Consider the following 19,739-nt stretch of genomic DNA (forward strand, 5'->3'; position numbering starts at 1 on the left):
AGGGAAGGAGGGAAGGAGGGAGGGAGGGAGAGAGAACAGAGGGAGAACAGAGAGACTGAGCTGATTGTTGTTTTAATCCTGTGTTTCAACAAGTCTTCTGCAGTTACACAGTCATGGGGCAGTTTTGAAATAGAGTGTACATTTGGTGCTTCTCTCAACACAGGAACACAAAACCCCTGTCCCTCCTTGTTCTAAAAAAAATGTCAAAGATAGGTGAAACAAATGTTTCACAAAACCAGTATTTTAAAGAAGCCAGGCTCTCTGGATTACACTAATAAGATAACACCTGCTTTGGCTCAAATGAAAGACAGCTAAGAAAGAGGACTGCTGTGTGAGACGCTAAAGTGAGCAGACTACGGCGATGCAGCAAGTGGCCCAAGCAAAGCGGCTGGCACTAGAGGCAGGGGCGGGGGTACCAGTCAGTGCAAGTGCAGGTCCCTCTCACACCCAGGTAACTTTTGTTCCCTTGCTCCGCTAAGCATCTGTTTCAGACTTTCACACATTGTAATCTGAGCCACACGTGCTCACCAGAAGTTCTAAAAGAGAGCCCCCAAATAACTTGTCTGTATGCTCATTTTGGTAGGCTCTCTACCTACAAAAATCATTCATTTCACACTAAAAATGAAAAATACTCAGCATTAAAAATACACGGTTCTTTGCTAGCCACGCCTACGCAGGTTGACACCTGCTTCCATTAAAGAACATGGACAAACGAGTGACTACGGAGGGTGTGGATGATTACTGTCGTCTGGAGATCTAAAGAAGCATGAAGAGACCATGGGAAAGTATTTTTCCTACAAACATAAAGACAACCAATTACAACCCCTTTCTTTTCTTTCTTTCTTTTTTTTTTTTTGGGCGGGGGGATTTTCGAGACAGAGTTTCTCTGTGTAGCCTTGGCTGTCCTGGACTCGTTTTGTAGACCAGGCTGGCCTCGAACTTACAGCAATCCGCCTGCATCTGCCTCCCGAGTGCTGGGATTAAAGGCGTGCGCCACCATGCCCGGCTACAACCCATTTCTTAAAAATAGCACAATGTAGCCAGTACTCAGGGAGGCAGAGGCAGGTGGATCTCTGTGAGTTTTACGTCTACAAAGTGAATCCAGGACAGCCAAGGATATGCAGAGAAACCCTGTCTCAAAAAACAAAAAAAAAGAAAAAGAAAAAGTGGGGTCGGGGTGGTTTGCTGGAGAGATGGCTCAGTGGTTAAGAGCACTGGCTGCTCTTTCAAAGGTCCTAAGTTCAATTCCCAGCAACCACATGGTGGCTCATAACCATCTATAATGAGATCTGATGCCTTCTTCTGGCGGGCAAGCAGAACACTATATATGTAATAGTAGAAGTAAATAAATCTTTAGAGAGATTTTCCCCACAAGCCTTAGCATGCTGTTGCCCTCTGACACCCTGTTAACATTATTTGGTGACCCTGTAAGATAGTAAGGATTAGCTTTTATCTGACTCTAAAAATAATCTGTTAAATGAAATTTGAAAATGCAAGAAAAATATAAAGAGGATAATTATATTCTTCTTTAAGGCGGGCGTGGTAGCACACACCTATAATCCCAGCACTCAGGGAGGCAAAGGCAGACGGATCTCTCTGAGTTCGAGGCCAGCCTGGTCTACAAAGAAAGTCTAGAAGCTTATGAAATACCCAAACATATTTTCAAATGCCCTCTAAAATGTACCACTCCATTGAAAAGAAATTGCTCTTAACCCCAGAAGTACTCGAAAGTTTCTTTGGACAGCCCCAGGACTCAACACTCAAATTTAACACAGTGAAAAACAACAGTGTTAGAGAGACAAAGGGAGAGAATCGACAATGCAAAATTCCAAGACTACTAACAACCCAAACCTGGTCCCACGGCATTCTTACCTACGATCCTCTGATTTGGGAATGGGGTTGGTGCAACGCTGGCTGTTATACTTGGCCACATATTCACATTGCTTGAAGGGGGCAGTCTTGTCTTCCAGAACGTGTCTGATACAGAAGGCGTAGCCGTTGAGTCGCCGCTGCTTGCACAGTTTGGGGCTATACGAGCACAAGGGCTTATTGTCAACCTCAGAGAAGTGTATATGTTTCCCTTCATACATCACGTGACTCTATTCCTTGTGAACATCAGCTAAAAGGCCACCACAAAAAAGAAACCCAAATGATAAACAAATCAGAGAGTGTAAGGCAGACTCAAGGAGAGAATTTCACTGAGGGACTTGTGGCCTCTCTGCCATACCTGATTTTAAATCTTCTGCACCACAGCAATGTGAAGAGAGCCCAGGGGTAGCACAGTTTGGAATGCTGCTCAATCAAGAAGCAGATTGTCTACAAAACATCAAAGGCCTCATTAATACACAAACAGCCAGCTCACCCAGAACATAAAGTATTTCCATGTCCCCTTCCTAATGCAATGGACTGACTAGAGTCTAATATTCCAAGGAACAGGAAAGGGGGCTTTATAAAACATGTTACCTCACCCTCCAAAATTGAAGCAAATCATGCGCACTCTGTGACTAGCTCAGAGTGGCTCAAAGATACAGCCACTTCTACCAGGTTAACTCCACGAGGGTCTGCACCTGCAATCCCAGCACTTAGGAGGTGGTAGAAGGACCAGGAGTTCCAGGTTATGCTCAGCTACACAGTAGGTCTGAGGCAGCCTGGGCTACATAAGAATGTCCCAAAGGGGCTGGGGGGGGGGGGGGGGAAGTGGCGGGGGAAGTGGGAGCTGGAGAGATGGCTCAGCAGTTAAGAGCACTGGCCACTGGCCGTTTTCCCAGAGAAGCTGAGTTTAATCCCCAGTACCCACAGGAAGGCTCACAATATCTGTAACTCTAGTCCTAGGGCCTCCAAGGTACCAGACGCCCATGTGGTATACAGACACACGTGCCGTCAAAATACCCATATACATAAATCAAACAAATAAAAACTTTCAAAGATAGTTTACAAAGCACTACAGTTTTGTTGTTGTTATTACATCAACAAATACTTAGCAATGTTACACAATGTTTCTATGAAATACAAAGCAGAGTTGGTTATGGTATCACACACCTATAATCAACATTTGGGAAGCGAGGCAGGAGGATTACTTGGAATTCAAGGCCTGTTCTATATAGAGTTCTAGCCATGCCATCCAGGGGTGCACAGCAAGAGCCTATTTAAAGGCGCCTGCTGCCAGGCTTGATGACCTAGGTTAGACCCTCCAGGCCAGAAAGAGAGCTGACTCTTGTAAGTTGCCTTCCAACCTCCATGTGTGGCATGTGTGTGGACACAGGTACACACACAAAATAAAGAAATGAATGTAATAAAAATGAAAGAAGAGGAGAACAAAGAGGGGACAGGTGCTGAGATAGCTCAGTGGTTGCCTAAGCTCCATCCTTGGAACCCACACGAAAGTAGGGAGAGAGGGGCCTGGGAGATATCTCAGAGGTTAAAAGCACTGACTGCTCTTCCAAAAGTCTGGAGTTCAATTCCCAGAAACCACGTGGTGGCTCACAACCATCTAAAATGTGATCTGATGCCCTCTTCTAGCCTGCAGGTACACTGTATACATAATAATAAATAAATAAATCTTAAACAAACAAACAAAAAAAAAGGTAGGGCGAGAGAACTGACTCCCACAGGTTGTTCTGTCCTGCACATACATGCTGTAGCACACATGCTCACACACACCACAGACATAGACAGTGATAAAATAGTATTTCTTTCTTTCTTTTTTTGGTTTTTCGAGACAGGGTTTCTCTGTGTAGCCTTGGCCATCCTGGACTCACTTTGTAGACCAGGCTGGCCTCGAACTCACGGCGATCCGCCTGCCTCTGCCTCCCGGGTGCTGGGATTAAAGGCATGCGCCACCATGCCCAGCTCTAGTATTTCTTTCTTTTTTGGTTTTTTAACACAGGGTTTTTCTGTGTAACAGCCCTGGCTGTCCTGGAACTCTCTTTGTAGACCAGGCTGGCCTCGAACTCACACAGATCTGCCTGCCTCTGCCTCCCAAGTGCTGGAGTTAAAGATGTGCACCAGCACACCCAGCTGAGTAAATAAATTTTTAAGTCGTGCATGATGGTATTCATCTATAAAATCTCAGCTCCCCTGGAGCAGAGGTCAGAAGAGCAGGAGTACAGGCCAACATAGACTACATAAGACCTCTTTGAAAAAAAAAAGGTTGGGATTTGGCTCAGTGGATAACACACTTGCTATAGAAGCAAACTGGCTAGTGAGGCTAGGTAAGGTTATGGTTCATCTCAGAGACCCTGCCTCAATATATAAGGTTGAGATCAACTGAGGAAGATTCCTGACACCTGCCTTAGGCAAGTATGAGCTCCTACACACAAACACACACAAACATGTGTATGCATATATACTCCTACAACACACAGGCCACACGCCGTAAATTAAAATACACATATACATACATAATATATGCATAAGATAAAATACGTTCTGTTTTAAAAGCTTTATTTCTGGACTGCCAAGATGACTCAGGGATGAAAGGTGTGCCACCAAGCCTGGCAATCTGAGCTCAATTCCAAGGACCCACATGGTGGGAGGAGAGAACCAACTCCTGAGAGTGATACTCTGACCTACACATACCCACCATGGCACTCCGGTGCCTACACACACACACACACACACACACACACACGTAAAGTATTAATGCCCTAATACTTATTTTCTCATATTCTGTCTGCCACACCCAGCCCATCCAAACTTGAACTCCACGACACCAAGTATTAGTCAACCACATTTACGTTGTTCAATTCAGTGCTCCTAGTGAGTCAAATACTAGTACTAATCACGGTTTGGATCTTCTGACCCAAGAGTCCCTAAGAAAGTGAAAAGAGAAATTATCTAGCATCTGCTACACTAACACACACACACACACACACACACACACACACACACACACACACACGTAATGCTCACATAATATTGTAGTCTGTAACAACAAACTGAACCTAATTTATGAAGTCCAAGTCTCAGTGAGCTGACAGAGCCTCAACTCTGAACCTCACCCAGATGGTGGGTGACAGCTTAGACATCAGTTTTTTAAAAAGCCAAAAAATAGGCCGGGCAGTGGTGGCACACGCCTTTAATCCCAGCACTCGGGAGGCAGAGGCAGACGGATTTCTGTGAGTTCGAGGTCAGCCTGGTCTACAAAGCGAGTCCAGGACAGCCAGTGCTACATAGAGAAACCCTGTCTGAGAAAAAAGAAAAAAGAAAAGAAAGGCCAAGAAATAAGCTTTCCTTTTAGACCTTGAACATGGGCTGGAGACGTAGCTCAGGTGCAGGCAAAGGCTTAGCAAACACAAAGCCCAGGGTTTAGGGGTTTGGTCCCCAGCGCTATCTCACAATGAGCTTGCAACCCCCAGGCCACACCTAACTCTCACACTCTGGAGGATCAGAAGTTCAAGGTCAGGAGATTCTGTCTCAAAAGAAAAACTAGACAAATTGTGCTGCTGCCAGTAAGCTCTGCCATACTAGATGCTCAGTATGTAGAAGGTCAGGGTTTAACCCCCAGCACTAGAAAAACCAAGCTGGAAGAAGAGGAAAGAACAGACCAAGGGAGCGACTGTACGAAATTCCTCACACTCAGGGACAAATGTCTGCATCAGAGGAAACGGTAGCCCAAAATCTACCACCAACTCTGTCATCTTAACAAATCATTTAAACTCTCAGATTCTCAGATTTCTCATTCACAAAACAGGGTAACAGTACTTATATCATCACTAGGTACAAGGACCCAGTGGCAACATATGCATATGCACACATATACACACAATAAGTGTAACTTTTGTTTTAATTTTTAAAAAATATTACATAAGTAAGCTTTTAAAAACTTATTTACAAAACAACAACAACAAACTTATTTACATGGCCAAGATGACAGCTCAGAGGTAAAGCACCTGCTACACAAATCTGAAGACCTGAGTCTGAATCCCAGAACCCATGAAAAGCCAGATGGGCCAGGCGTGGTGGCGCACACCTGTAATCCCAGCACTTGGGAGGCAGAGGCAGGCAGATCTCTGTGAGGTCCAGGCCAGTCTGGCCTACAAAGTGAGTCCAGGACAGCCATGGCTACACAGAGAAGCCCTGTCTCGAAAAAACAAAACCAAAAGAAAAAAAAGAAAAAAGAAAAAAGAAAAAAAAAAGAAAGAAAGAAAGAAAAAGAAAAGCCAGATGCAGTAGCACACACATCTGTAATCCCAGCACTCCTCCCAGGAGACTGGAGGAGGCAGAGCCAGGAGGGGCCCTGCAAGTTCTCAAGCTAGCTATCCTAGCGAGTGCAGCAGGAAAGAAAACATACACACACACACACACACACACACACAGAGAGAGAGAGAGAGAGAGAGAGAGAGAGAGAGAGAGAGAGAGGAGACCCTGTCTCAAATGAGGTAGAAGGTGAGGACCAACATGAGTCATCCTGTGATCACACATGCACCTGCATTCACTCACGTGACTGTGCACTGTCATGTGCACACCTACATGCACACACCACAGAGAAATGTTCACAGAGAAAGGTACCAGGCTTTTGGCCTGAGCACCATACCCCACTTCCTTTTGAACCCCTTTTCAGCCTGGTGGGTAGTGTAGAGCTGTAATCCCAGCACCAGGGCAAGCAGGAGGACTGCCGTGAGTCAAAGTAAGGCTGAGCTACATAGTGAGCGAGACCTTGTGTCAAAAAATAAATTTTCTTTTAGATTTACTTAAACACAGTGTTTCACCAGCATCTATGTTTGTGCACCATGTCGACACTTGGTGCTCCCAGGGTTCAGAAGAGGGCGTCAAATCTGATAGAACTGAAGTTACAGATGACCGGGCCAGTGAAGCACCGTGGGTGCTAGGAACTGAACCAGGACTCTGCAAGAGCAACAAGTGCTCTTACCTACTGAGCCATGTCTCCAGCCTTCAAAACACAGGCTTCCAATTTTCTCTTTTAAGGTTTTTAACCTTGCTTATTCTGCTGACATCTTCACTTACTGGCCAACTAGCTTTCTTACCGTTTCCCTCTACCATCCCCTCTCCAGCCTGGCGTGAGACTATAGGCTAGAGGACTGGCTTCACACTCATTCAATCCTCCTGCCTCAGTCGCCCAGGCACTACAATTACAAGGTGAGCTACCATACCTGGCTCTCTAGTCCTTCTTAGGTGTTCTTTAGTTTGTCCTCTCATCCACTGCTTTGAAAGTGACCTCCCTAGCCAGACACAGTGGTCCACACCTTTACTCCCAGGACTTTGGAGGAAGAGGCAGGTGGATCTCTGTGAACTAGAGCTGCCTCGTCTACAGAGTGAGTTCTCAGACAGCCACAGCTACATAGAGAGAAAAACCCACAACAAAAATTGTACAATGAGGAGCTGTTTCTTTATTCTGAACGCGCAAGACAGCAGCCTACCCTTACTGTTGTCTTATTATTTCTTGAGCTTTTTATACCATCTTTTCTCCATTTTCAGAAGAGCAACATCTCACCTCCACCTCCCACCACAGGGAACTATCTGATCACAATTTTCACCTTTCTGCTGTTTCTGGAAGTGTTCATCACAAATACTCTTCCCGTGAGGCTAGCTGGCTAGTTCCCACAAGCACACACATGACAGAGGTTGAGGAAAGGAAACTTGGGCTTTATTTTTCTTCAGTTGACAAAAAACAAAAAAACAAAAAACAAAAAACAAAAAAACAAAAACAAAAACCAGCTATCAGCTTCTTGCTGCCAGTATCTCCTCCATTCTGAATGCCTTGTAAAACAAGAGGGCTGGGCCAGGCGCACACCTGTAATCTCAGCACTCGGGAGGCAGAGGCAGGTGGATCACTATGAGTTCGAGGCCAGCCTGGTCAACAAAGCGAGTCCAGGACAGCCAAGGCTACACAGAGAAACCCTGTCTCAAAAAACAAACAACAACAACAACAACAACAAAAAAAAAAAACCCAAAAACCAAAAACAAAAGGGATGCAGCTTATTTATAGCCAAGGCCCACCTTCCCTGCCAGTCTGAGAGCCCAACACAGAGAGCAGAGAGCCTTTCCAATAATCCAAGCCCGGGGTCTGCTGGCTGTCCTCAGGCTGTACCAGCTCCTCAGTGGGCTGGTTCCCCTTGCAGCACTTAAGGAAGAAATCCCGCTCAGCATCATCCCACTGCAATCTCACCCTCATCAAGATCACCACACCGCCGGGCGGTGGTGGTGCACGCCTTTAATCCCAGCACTCGGGAGGCAGAGGCAGGCGGATCACTGTGAGTTCGAGGCCAGCCTGGTCTACAAAGCGAGTCTAGGACAGCCAAGGCTACACAGAGAAACCCTATCTCAAAAAACCAAAAATAAATAAATAAATAAATAAATAAATAAATAAATAAATAAATAAGATCACCACACCTCAGACCACTAACTCATACTGCCTGGCTATGACGATGTAGTGGGCAGTACACACGGGAGTTTCTTTTTGGTTTCCTCGGTTGCTTTAAAGGAGGGGAGCATAGATTTAAGTGTATGCCGGGCACAGTGGTGCACACCTGTAATCCCAGCACTCAGGGCAGAGGCAGGCAGATTTCTGTGAGTTTGAGGTCAACCTACTCTACAAAGTGAGTCCAGGACAGCCAAGGCTACACAGAGAAATCTTGTCTCGGGGGAAAAAAAAAAAAAAAATCAAAACAAACATATATATGCTTTATATAATAACAATCAAATAACATAATAACAATCAAAATAATAAAATATTTATTAGGCAATTCATGTAATTCATTTACAAGACAATTACTCTTTTGTATGTTTGGGTTTTTTTGCTTTTTTCGCTGGCCTTGAACTCATAGAGATCTGCCTGATTCTGACTCCCAAGTGCTGGGATTAAAGGCATGTACCACCACCACCTAGCAACAACACAATTACTTTTATAATAAATATCTATGTTCTAATTTTATCTCATTTTATTTTGCTTTTTAAGAGAGGGTCATAGATAGCCCAGTCTGGCCTGGAACTCTATGTAACTAAGGATGACCTTGAACTTCTGATCCTATGTCTACTTCCTAAGTGCTGGACTACACTGTGTGACATCATGTCTCTGTGTGTGTGTATGTGTGTGTGTGTGCGCTCGCGCACAAGCTCACACACATGTGAATACTAGAAAGCATTCCTGTGGAGACAAGAGGGCTACCTGTAAGGGGTCTGTTCTTTTCTATGCTCCATGTAGCTCTAGGGATAGAACTCAGTTTATCAGGCTCAGCAGCAAGTGCCTTGTCCCACTTAACTATCTGCTGAGGCTGGAGACCCTATTTTCTCATTTTACATAACCAACATGTTTTTAAAGAAATTCTCCTGCTTTTAGACTCAATGGCAAGAGTGGGCTTACTAAACACTGATGAAAACAACATCACTTCTCTAGTAGCTATGGCACCTTTTCCCCTTAGAGGATTATAACCCACACATGAAACATGCTCCAAAGAAAGGAACTAGACCCTTGGCGTGGGCTCTTACAGGTGTGTGCTCACCAAGACCCAGGATGACGGACCAGATCGAGCTCCCCTTCATTTCTCACTAGTGCCCTTTCTCTCATCAGCCGCCCTCCAATCTTCTTAAAGTAGGTGAGACCAGAGGCATTGGAGCTGGTGTAGGTGGAGTCACAGGTCAGCGAGAGCCACCCAACATCAGTACTGAACGCCAAGCCTGGCCCTGCGCAAGAACACTAGTACATGCTTTTAACTGCTGAGCCATCTCTTCAGTCACTTAGCCCATCTTTAAAACTATACTTCAGGCCCTCGACATGGTGTCACAAGCCTTTATTCTCAACACTCAGGAGGCAAAGGCGAAAGGATGTCCTTGAGTTCAAGGCCAGCACGGTCTACATTGGGATGTCTAGGCCAGCCAGGTCTACATAGTAAGACCCTGTCTAAAATTTAAATACACAAAAATCTCACCAGTCACCACACACACACACACACACACACACACACACACACACACACACTCCCAATAGCTGAGTCATTTCTGTTCCTCTGAGGTACTCTGGGATGGCAAAATGCAGTGAAGTTTGACTGAAGATAAAAATATATCAACTGATATGACTGAGAGAGAAAACTGCCCATGTCCCAAAAATACAAAGTCATAATCAAGTGTAAGGCAAAATAATTTAAAAAGAAAATAAATGCAGCCGGGCAGGGTAGTACATGCCTTTAATGCCAACACTCGAGAGGCAGAGGCAGGCGGATCTCTAAGTTCAAGGCCAGCCTGGTCTACAAAGCGAGTCCAGGACAGCCAGGGCTGTTACACAGAGAAACCCTGTTTAAAAAACAAACAAACAAACGAAAGAAAGAAAGAAAATAAATGCTTATCAAATACCTGTTATGTGCCCAAGCCTCCTCAAAAGGCAGGTGTACAAATAAATTCACATTATGAATTAAATTAATTAAAAGGCCTTACCTGATTTATTAGAAAGGTTATGGGTAGTTTATGCAGCAGGGAGATCACTCATTGCCTCTGGGAGGAATCAGGAATAGGGCTCAGATCTGGTCAATTTTCTCATCTGTAAAGGGAAGATAATTGCATGCATCTCACTGAGCTGCTTAGCACAATTAAATTAGGTATTTCAAGAACATGTGTTTAGCACAGTACCCAGCACATAGTGATCACTTAACACTGACTACTCTTAGAAGCCGTACGGAGGAGTTTACTAGCATTATCGTCTCATCCCCAGTCCGCAGGGCTACAACACCCTCTTCCAGCGGCTGGTGGTTTTCTGAATGGGTCAGTGTAACTCTGTACTAATTCAGGCCCTCCTACTTCCTGGGGACTAGAGTTACAGAACACACTGAGAAGTTTCTCCCGTGATCCACATTTTAAAATCTACATCTAAAAGATGTTTCTACCTTTGGAAAGAGACCTTAAGTATTGATTTTCTTCTGAATGAAAACATTGGCAGAGGCCAGGCTTGGTAGGCGTGCCTTTAACCCTAGCACTTGAGAAGCAGAAGCATCTCTGTCAATTTGAGGCCAGCCTGGTCTACATGGTAAGTTCCAGGGCAGCCAGGGATATGTAGTGAGACCCTGTCTCAAAAAGCATAAAATATAGCCAGGCGTGGTGGAGATGCCTGTAATCCCAGCACTCAAGGAGGCAGAGGCAGGCGGATCACTGTGAGATATAGATCGGATATACGTCTCAGAACACTGTTTGGGGACATGGGCATCGCTTCTCCCTTAGCACACGCAAAGCCTAGAGGTAATTCCTCAGTAACTCTCATGTGTGTACACACACACACACACACACACCCTGCTTTGGTTAGAACATTTATCAGCTCTGGTTAGTAAGTTTTTACAACCAATGCTTACTGAATTCCTGCTCATGTCAGAGCTGCTGCTGAAATCCTACATTGCAGGATCAGTAAGGGAAAATTCAGTTGTGGCTAAACTCAGATCCTTTGGTTCTAAGAATCTGAAACTCCTGGCTCTTCTGTTACCAAAGTTCTCCCCTCTTCCCTTCTCTCACGTGACACCTGGAGTCCTTTCTCACTTGTCCTGGCCTGGGCTGGGATGGGCTGGGAGGGGAGGGGAGCCCGCCCCCCCCCACCCCCCCCAGTTCCCTTGCCTCCAAACTCAGACTGCAGTGCTGGCCTCCCTGCTTTTAATTTTACTTTATGGCGGCACATGATGAAAGGCCTACAGTGGGGCAAAAGTGGACCACAGGCAGACTTCAGCAAACTTTGCTCTTTTAAAGACAACACAAACAAGCTTCAGCAAGTTACTGAATTAAAAAAAAAAAAAAAGGCAAAAAAGCAGACCTCACAGGGTGTGGTGCCTCACACCTGTAACTCAACATTAGGAGGTTGAGGCAGGAGGATTGTTGTGAATTCCAGACTAGCTAGACCTAGTGTAAGATACTGTCTCAAGGGGCTGAAGAGATGGCTCAGCGGTTAAGAGCCCTGGCTGCTCTTCTAAAGGTCCTGAGTTCAATTCCCAGCACCGCATGGTGGCTCACAACCATCTGTAATAGGATCTGATGCCCTCTTCTGTCATGAAGACATGCAAGCAAACAGAGCACTATATACAAATAAATAAATAAATATTAAAAAAAAAAAAAAGATACTGTCTCAAAAAAGAAAACAAACCAGAAGCTGTGTGGGAAGGTGGCTATAAGTTCAAGGCCACTCTGAGCTGTGAGAAACCCTTTCTCAACACATACACAAAAATTCCTGAAGCGTTCCATATAAAAACAAAAACAAAAACTGAAATCTAGCCCCAACTCTAAGATCTTCCAAGTTTTCAGGATTTTAAATTTCTCACAAAAAATAACATTTTCAGGTCAGCAGTTAGTTGAAAAACTTTTAAACATTCAAGATCAAGTTATGTCATAACCTGTTTCATCTATAAAAGCATTAAGTTATACACTCAAAAAGTCTAAGTCAAGCAATGTCAAGCAATGTATTCCTAGGGAGTTTATTGTTATTTTTAACTTGTACCTGACTCCAGATATCAAACCAATGAACAAACTGTCCATGTACACAAATCCATTTTCATTTCCTGAAATCCGCTAAGTCAAATCTACCTATTCCTTCCTTTCAGCTGCCCTCTGGAGATGTCTCCCACCCTGCGGGCACACCACACTTCTGAGGCCAGCTCACCTTCTAAGTGGCCTCGGCCACCTCCTGCCCTCTGGCTCGCAGCACTTTAGCTCAAACCGTCTTCCCTGGGATCCAGTCTCACTCCTTTATTCCACCTACTCTTAGTCACAGCGATCCGCCTGCCTCGGCCTCCCGAGGGTTGGGATTAAAGGCGTGCGCCACCAAGCTCCGCCCAATTTTTAAGTAATGTATTTAGACAAATACTTTCAGGTTCACTAGCAATTTTAAAAGAAACCCATATTCCTTACCCCAACAAAGAAACTTGAGTCCCCACTCACCATTTAGCCCACCCCCCACTCCCAGCCCAAGACCACACAGATCCACCATTTGCAACACAGAGCAGTCTGTTGTCCCTAGGCATTTATCCATACCTGCACCGCCCACCTCCTGAAATACCTAACTCCTCCCATTTGCTTAGGGCAGGAAGCCCTGATTCAAAGCCCTCACAGAAAGGCACAGTAGAAAAATAGATTTCTTCCACGAGGTTAACCCACATCATTCTGGGTTGTAATATACTCAGTTTCCTTCTACTCCATACTAGAAAGTCTCTGATGGGAGGGGGGAGGGGAGGCACTACCTAGAGACATGGCTTGGCTGGCTGGCAGAGTGCTTGCTGACAGACTTGAAGCACAGCACATGCCTAAAATCTCTACTCTGTGGTTCAGAGGGTCAAGGTCATACTTAATGTTAGAGACTCTTTTTAAACCAGAAACTGGCACCAGACGGCTGATCTGCCAAAGGGATGAATCAACACCTGCTGAAGTGACTCCTGTCACTTTCTTAGGTCACTCCAGAGTGATCTACGAAGGCCGCGTAATACCCAGGCCTTCAAAGCCATAAAAGTAACTCTACTCTTAAGGGGCTCGCACAGTCCTAGAGGGTGTCAAGTTCAGATTCACTTCCGTGTAGAGACTGTCCAGCACTCATAAGGCCCAGGGCTCAAAACCCCACGCCACCAGAGAAGCAGCAGTTAGAGAAGCTTCGCTTCCACAGCCACGCCTCGGGCAGGTGAGAGCAGTGCTGCTTCACTGAGGAAGCCAAGACCCTTTGTGTTTCTTTGAGACAAAGTCTCACTGTGGCCCAGGCTGGCCGGAACTCACTGCGCACCTCAGGCTGGCATCCAACTCTTGATACGACTGCCACAGCCTCCCCAGTACCAAGGTTACAGACGTGAGCCACCAGTCCCAACTAAAAGCTAAGATTAATAAAATCAAGTTTAAATGTTTTCAAGATTTTTTTATTTCTAATCATGGGAGTACGTGTGGGTCTGTGTATGGGTTTGTGCACGTGAGAGCAGTGTCTGGCCTAAGGACCTGGAGGTACAGTCATGAGCTATAAACACAGGGGCTGGGAACAGTACTTGGGCCTTCCAGGAGAGCAGCATGTACTCTTAACCACTGAGCCATCTCCTGAGGGCCTTTTAAAAAATTTCTATTATATAGACAAATATGTATTTCTGTGTGGATATATGAGTGTGTGAGAGCTCATGCTCCTGAAATCCACGGAGGGTATCAAGTCACCTGCAGCTAAAGTAACAGGCAGCTATGAGCCACCCAATGTGGACACTGCTAAGCCATCTTTCCAGCTTGCTTTTAATAATAATAATTATTATTATTAGTGCAGATATAAATTAGGATTATGAAATTATAGCTATGAATATAAATTATCATCATCATCATCATTATTATAAATAAGGTCTCCTTATGGCACTCTAAAACTTACTATGTAGACCAGGCTGCCTTCAAATTTACAGCCATCAATGGGCGTGGTGGCACACACCTTCAATCCCAGCACTCCAGAGGCAGGGGCCAGCCTGGTCTACAAAGTGAACCTAGGACAGCCAAGGCTACACACAGAGAAACCCAGTCTCGGAAAGAAAAAAAAATTCACAGAGATCCACGCACTCATGCCTCCCAAGTACTAGAACTAAAAGCATGTGCCACCACACCAAGCAAAAGAAATGTTTTAAGATTTATTTTTATTTTTTTAAAGATGTATTTATTATGTATACAGTGTTCTGCCTACATGAACCCTTGCACACACAAAGAGGACACCAGATCTCATTATAGATGGTTGTAAGGCACCATGTGGTTGCTGGGATTTGAACTCAGGACCTTTGGAAGAGCAGCCAATGCTCTTAACCTCTGAGCCATCTCTCCAGCCTGATTTATTTTTATTTTGAATAGTAAGATTAGTTTTAAGGGCTGCCAAAATAGCTCAGAGGATAAAGTCGCTTTCTGCTAATCTTGACAACCCAAGTTCAATTCCTGGGACCTATTTGGTAGAATCATAAACTTGACTCTCACAAATTGTGCTCTGACCTCCTCCACATACATGCTATGGCATACACATACACACATACATAATAAATAAAATACAATAACAGTTTTCTAAAAAAGTTAAAGCCGAGCAGTGGTGCCTTTAATCCCAGCACAGAGGAGGCAGAGGCAGAAGGATCTCTGAGTTCAAGGCCAGCCTGGTCTACAGAGTTAAGTTCTAGGGCAGCCAAGGCTATACAGAGAAACCCTATCTCTAGAAGAAGGGGGAAAAAAAGATGAATTCTAATTATAAGGTGTCACACCACTGGACTAAAGACCAATTTGATTCTAAATCCCAAACTTTTACCAGATGTGAAAGCACACACCTGTTACCTTCACTCAGGCTTTTAGTCTGTGTGTGTGCTGTGTGCACACAAGAACAAGAAGAGGAAGGCACTAAAACGGTATTATTCTGGAGAGGTTGGATAGGTCAATTCTCCAAACACAGTATGCGCATGTAATTTTACTACGAAAAAAGGCAAACAAACGGAGTTACTTGGGTGGTGTTCCTACAAACATAGGTGGGCTAGAAGAATCACTAATCTTTTCCGGTTTGTTTTGTTTTGTTTCCAGACAGGGTTTCTCTGTGTAGCCTTGGCTGTCCTGTACTTACTTTGTAGGCCACGCTGGCCTCCAACTCACAGCAATCCTCCTGCCTCTGCCTCTGAGTGCTGGGATTAAAGGCATGTGCCACCACATTCAGTTGAACCATTAATCCTTAAAGCAAGAATTGTCCTGTTAAAGAGACCAAAGAGTAAGAAGAGATGGGATCAGAGACCAACTCAAAGCCTAGTCCAACCAAGTATACCTGGATGATGGCATGATACAAAGATTTTGAAAAAAACAAAAAACAAAACAAAAAAATGGTTTTCCTGAGAGAGATGGGAGTGCTTAAGCACAGCCATACTATGTAGCCAGTCTGGCCTTGAACTTGAGATCCTCTGATCGCAACTTCTCTAGCCCTGGCCTTCAGACATACACGGCCATCCCTGACTAAGAACTGGTTCTAAGAGTAAATCACAGGCAGGCATGGTGGTGCACACCTGTAATCCCAGCACTCGGGAGGCAGCGGCAGGTGGATCTCTACAAAGCAAGTCCAGGACAGCCAAGATAACACAGAGAAACCCTGGGGGTGGGGACAGGATAGACCCTTAAAAAAGAGTAAATCACAGCTGGGCATGGTGGCACGCAGCACGGAGAAGGAAGAGGTGGGAAGGAAGATCACATAAACCAAAGGCCAGCCTAATCTAAGGAGTGAGTTCCATGCTGTGAGACCCTGCCTCCTAAATAAATAAATAAATTTCTGAATTACAGTGTGCAAAAGAATTAGAACCAAGCAGTCTGCCACTTTGAATCAGGGAAGGAAAAGCAGGCGGCGTAACATTAAGCCTCTCCCCAGTCTCACGGCCAGGAGAGTTGTCTGAAGTCAGCCTTCGCCCAGGGACGGCTGGGATACACTCAGCTGGTGTCAGTGCAAGAGCGCAGCTGTGTCCCCTGTACAGCCGTCCATCCAGTGCAGCACGCAGCCAGTCTCACCTACTGCTTCACAAGCTACCAGGTGTGGGAAGAAGCTGTCTTCAGGTGCAAATCGCCACGTTTTCCAGTACCTAAAACCCTGTTCCAGACCTAGACGCTGAGAGCTAAGCCTAGAAGATCTTAGAGAAAGATGGATACAAAGAGTTTGGTTGAACAAATATGTTCAAGTGGTCAGACTTCAGACTGTTTAACTCTATCTAAACTAACACTTTCAGTCCTTTAAATCAGCAGCAATAGGCAGACAGAAGACTCATCAACCAAGACCACTTGCTGCTCTATCAGGGGACCCAGGGTTCATTCCAAACACCCCATGACTGCTGACAACCATGGCAACTCCGTTTCCAGGGGATCTGACACCTTCTTCTGGCCTTCTCGGGTATAACACCCTCATGGTGCACAGACATACCTGCACACAAAACACCCATAAACAAAAATAAAAATGGTTAAATAGCAGCAATATGGTTTTCTAGAAAGAAAAAAAAAGTGGAGATGGGATACACAAAATTCTTTCTTTCTTTTCTTTGGATTTTTTTTTTTCAGAGACAGGGTTTCTCTGTGTAGCCTTGGCCATCCTGGACTTGCTTTGTAGACCAGACTAGCCTTAAACTTGCAGAGATCTACCTGCCTCTGCCTCGTCTCCAGAGTGCTGGGATTAAAGGCGTGAGCCACCGCACCCAGTTTAAACATCTACTTTTTTTATTTTTTGGTATTTCAAGACAGAGTTTCTCTGTGTAGCCTTGGCTAGCCTAGACTTGCTTTGTAGACTAGGCTGGCCTCAAACTTGGAGATCCACCTGCCTCTGCCTCCTGAGTGCTAGGGTTAAAGGTGTGTCTCACCACTGCCTGGCCAAACATCTACTTTTTAAACAAAACAACTCATAGTGAAAAAGACATTCTCTTTCAACTTAAAATTAATTCAGTATGTTCCCAGAAAGTCTTGGTAGTTTGAAATAAAATTAAGTTTCAAAACATCAAATCTCCCACTTCTTGGAATAAAATATCCCACGAGTATGTTAAAACAAGTAATTAAAATGTTTGAGACAGGATGGAGAAAAATCACAAACTTTTCAGTATTTGTACATTTACAATTTTTGAAACTAAGAATATAAAACTGATGACAAGCATTAAGCATATTAGAAAACGGCAAGATTTCTTTTTTAACTTTAAAATATCCTGGGAAAGGGGACTCAGAATGATTTTTCTTCTATGCAGTTTGCTCAAAATAAGGGCCAGTGATCAAAGAAATAATGTTTTTTGCTGTACACATACATGGAAACGCCTTAGTCAATAACCAATGTCAATTAATCAATTATGATAAAACAACCATTATATGTAATTTACATTTTGACACCAAATCCACACCATCTTCAAATATCAAGACCTCCTGAGGCACCATTCTAAATGGCTGGTCATCTAACTCTGTGAGAAAACAGAGCTCTATTTTAGCCAGAGAAAAGCAAAGACTCCTTGGTAAGAATCGTGTAAGGAGCCTCAGTGTGCGAGATGCCTGACAGAGGCCAGCGCTGACCAAGTCATGGACTACCCCGTGGCTCTGCAATTGACAGGCAGCTTTTCACTAACTGCCCTGTGGGCTGAGATCAGACCGTGGACGCCTCTGCCAGCAATCTCCAACCTGCAACCAAGCAGGTCACACACACACACACACACACACACACACACACACACACACACACACACACACGCACGCACACTGCCCCAAGCTCTAAGAAGAGATGTGAAAAAAAGAGAGAACTCCCCACACTTGCCCACACTGGGACTGGGGGTGGCAGGACCATGTACACTGCAATTTCAACATTAAACAACAACCAGGAGGGAGTAGGTTGTAGCCTCCAGAAACTGCCTATCCTTGAAGAGAAAGGCATCCTAGAATTTGGACATTTAAGTTTACTACATGAAAGAAAAAAGGAGCGAATAAAGTTTCAGAGCTGATGGCACCAAAATAGAACAAAATCGAGTTCGTTTACAGGGTAGGCCAGAGCCGAACTCCTATGTTCAGTTCACAGGGCTACTCCACAGACCCCTGAGCTGTAGCAATAACAACTTTAAGCTGGCTAAACCCCCAATGTTTCTAATTCTAGAGTGCCATGTAAGGATACCACGTAAACCTAGTTATTCCAGAACAAATCAGTCATTGCTCTGTAAACTGCAGGTAGACCTGATTTCAAAAAGCCGCCCTGCCCTCCAGTTCCTTCCTCCCAATTTTGAATGCTCGGCAACGTCTGTCAGCCGAGGTCTCCCCCACGGCTTCAGTTTCTGAGTTGGTTTTTACCGGACAGTGACCAAATTAGAGGGGGGAAAGTCCTACAACTGGGGGCAGGGGACTGCTCCAGAAGCCAGCCTGGTCCTGCCCCTCTCTCTCTCCCTGACAGTTTGCTCTCTGCTCCCTACTTAGTATCTTTCTGCCGGAGCTGTCCAGAAAGGGGGACTGGGAACCCAAAGGAGTCCGGGAGAGAAGGCGGGGGGGGGGGGTGTAATAAATGTACAAGTGGGGTACGGGATTTAAAAAACAAAAACCAGCGAGGAAGGAGGGGTGGCCGACTGGCAAAGACTGTGCTGTAGAAACAGCACCTGAATCTACCTCCTCCCTTCCCACCCCCAAAAGCCCAGTCACTAACTAATAACGCTAAGAAGGAGAGAGAAGAAAAAAAAAATCCCTTGAAAACTTTTCCAAACCGGAAGAGAAGGCTTCTCCCCGGGCCTGGGAGCTCTTGGGGAATGGGCTGGAGTTGGCAGCCCCGCAGGGGGATCGCGGGGAGTGGGGTGGGGCGCGGGCGAGGGGTGCAGGGGCGGAGTACCTTGAATGGACAGGAACTGGCAAAGAGTTTCACGCCAGCCGAGCGCTCGCCCCCAAGCCCTCGGGGGTCCCGGGCGCTAGGACCGAGGTTCCCCGGAGAGAGGGCAGCCCCCAATTCGGGCCTAGAAGGAAACTTTCCGGGCCGCGGCTGCACCTGACTCCTCGCCGCCCCTCCACCCCACGCCCGCCAGGCCTCCCGCCCCGCCCCGGCCAGGCCGCCCGGAGCGCCGCGGACGGGGATAAATAAACCCAACAGTTACCGGAATCCGGGGGGCCCCCGTCTACGCGATGCCCGGGGACGGGGGGAAAAGGGGGGTGGTGCTGCCGCACACTCCCCACGCCGAGACCCGCCGCCCCGGTCCCCGCCACCCGGCCTTCCGCCCCGCGGGAGAGCCCTGGGGCCGGCGCAGGATGCAGCCCTCCGCGCCGCCCACCGGCCCGCCAACCCCGAGGCCCCGGGGGACCCCAGGGGCGCGGGAGGCCTGTGG

General features: G+C 45.8%; 1 protein-coding gene across 1 annotated transcript in view; it reads right to left on the reverse strand.

Annotated features, from left to right (window-relative positions):
- Positions 1-19,525, reverse strand: part of Ino80d (INO80 complex subunit D) — a 56,722-nt gene extending 37,197 nt beyond the window's left edge. The window contains exons 1-4 of the mRNA XM_051153926.1: positions 19,253-19,525; positions 10,390-10,492; positions 2,228-2,316; positions 1,873-2,119 (exon numbers count right to left, since the gene is read on the reverse strand). Of these exons, the coding sequence (XP_051009883.1) occupies positions 1,873-2,090 (218 nt within the window). The 5' untranslated portion in view covers positions 2,091-2,119; positions 2,228-2,316; positions 10,390-10,492; positions 19,253-19,525. The remainder of the gene's footprint in view (positions 1-1,872; positions 2,120-2,227; positions 2,317-10,389; positions 10,493-19,252) is intronic.
- Between the last annotated feature and the right edge of the window lie 214 nt (positions 19,526-19,739).

The sequence above is a fragment of the Acomys russatus genome, chromosome 12 (assembly GCF_903995435.1).
Source record: "Acomys russatus chromosome 12, mAcoRus1.1, whole genome shotgun sequence".
Taxonomy (NCBI): Eukaryota; Metazoa; Chordata; class Mammalia; order Rodentia; family Muridae; genus Acomys; species Acomys russatus.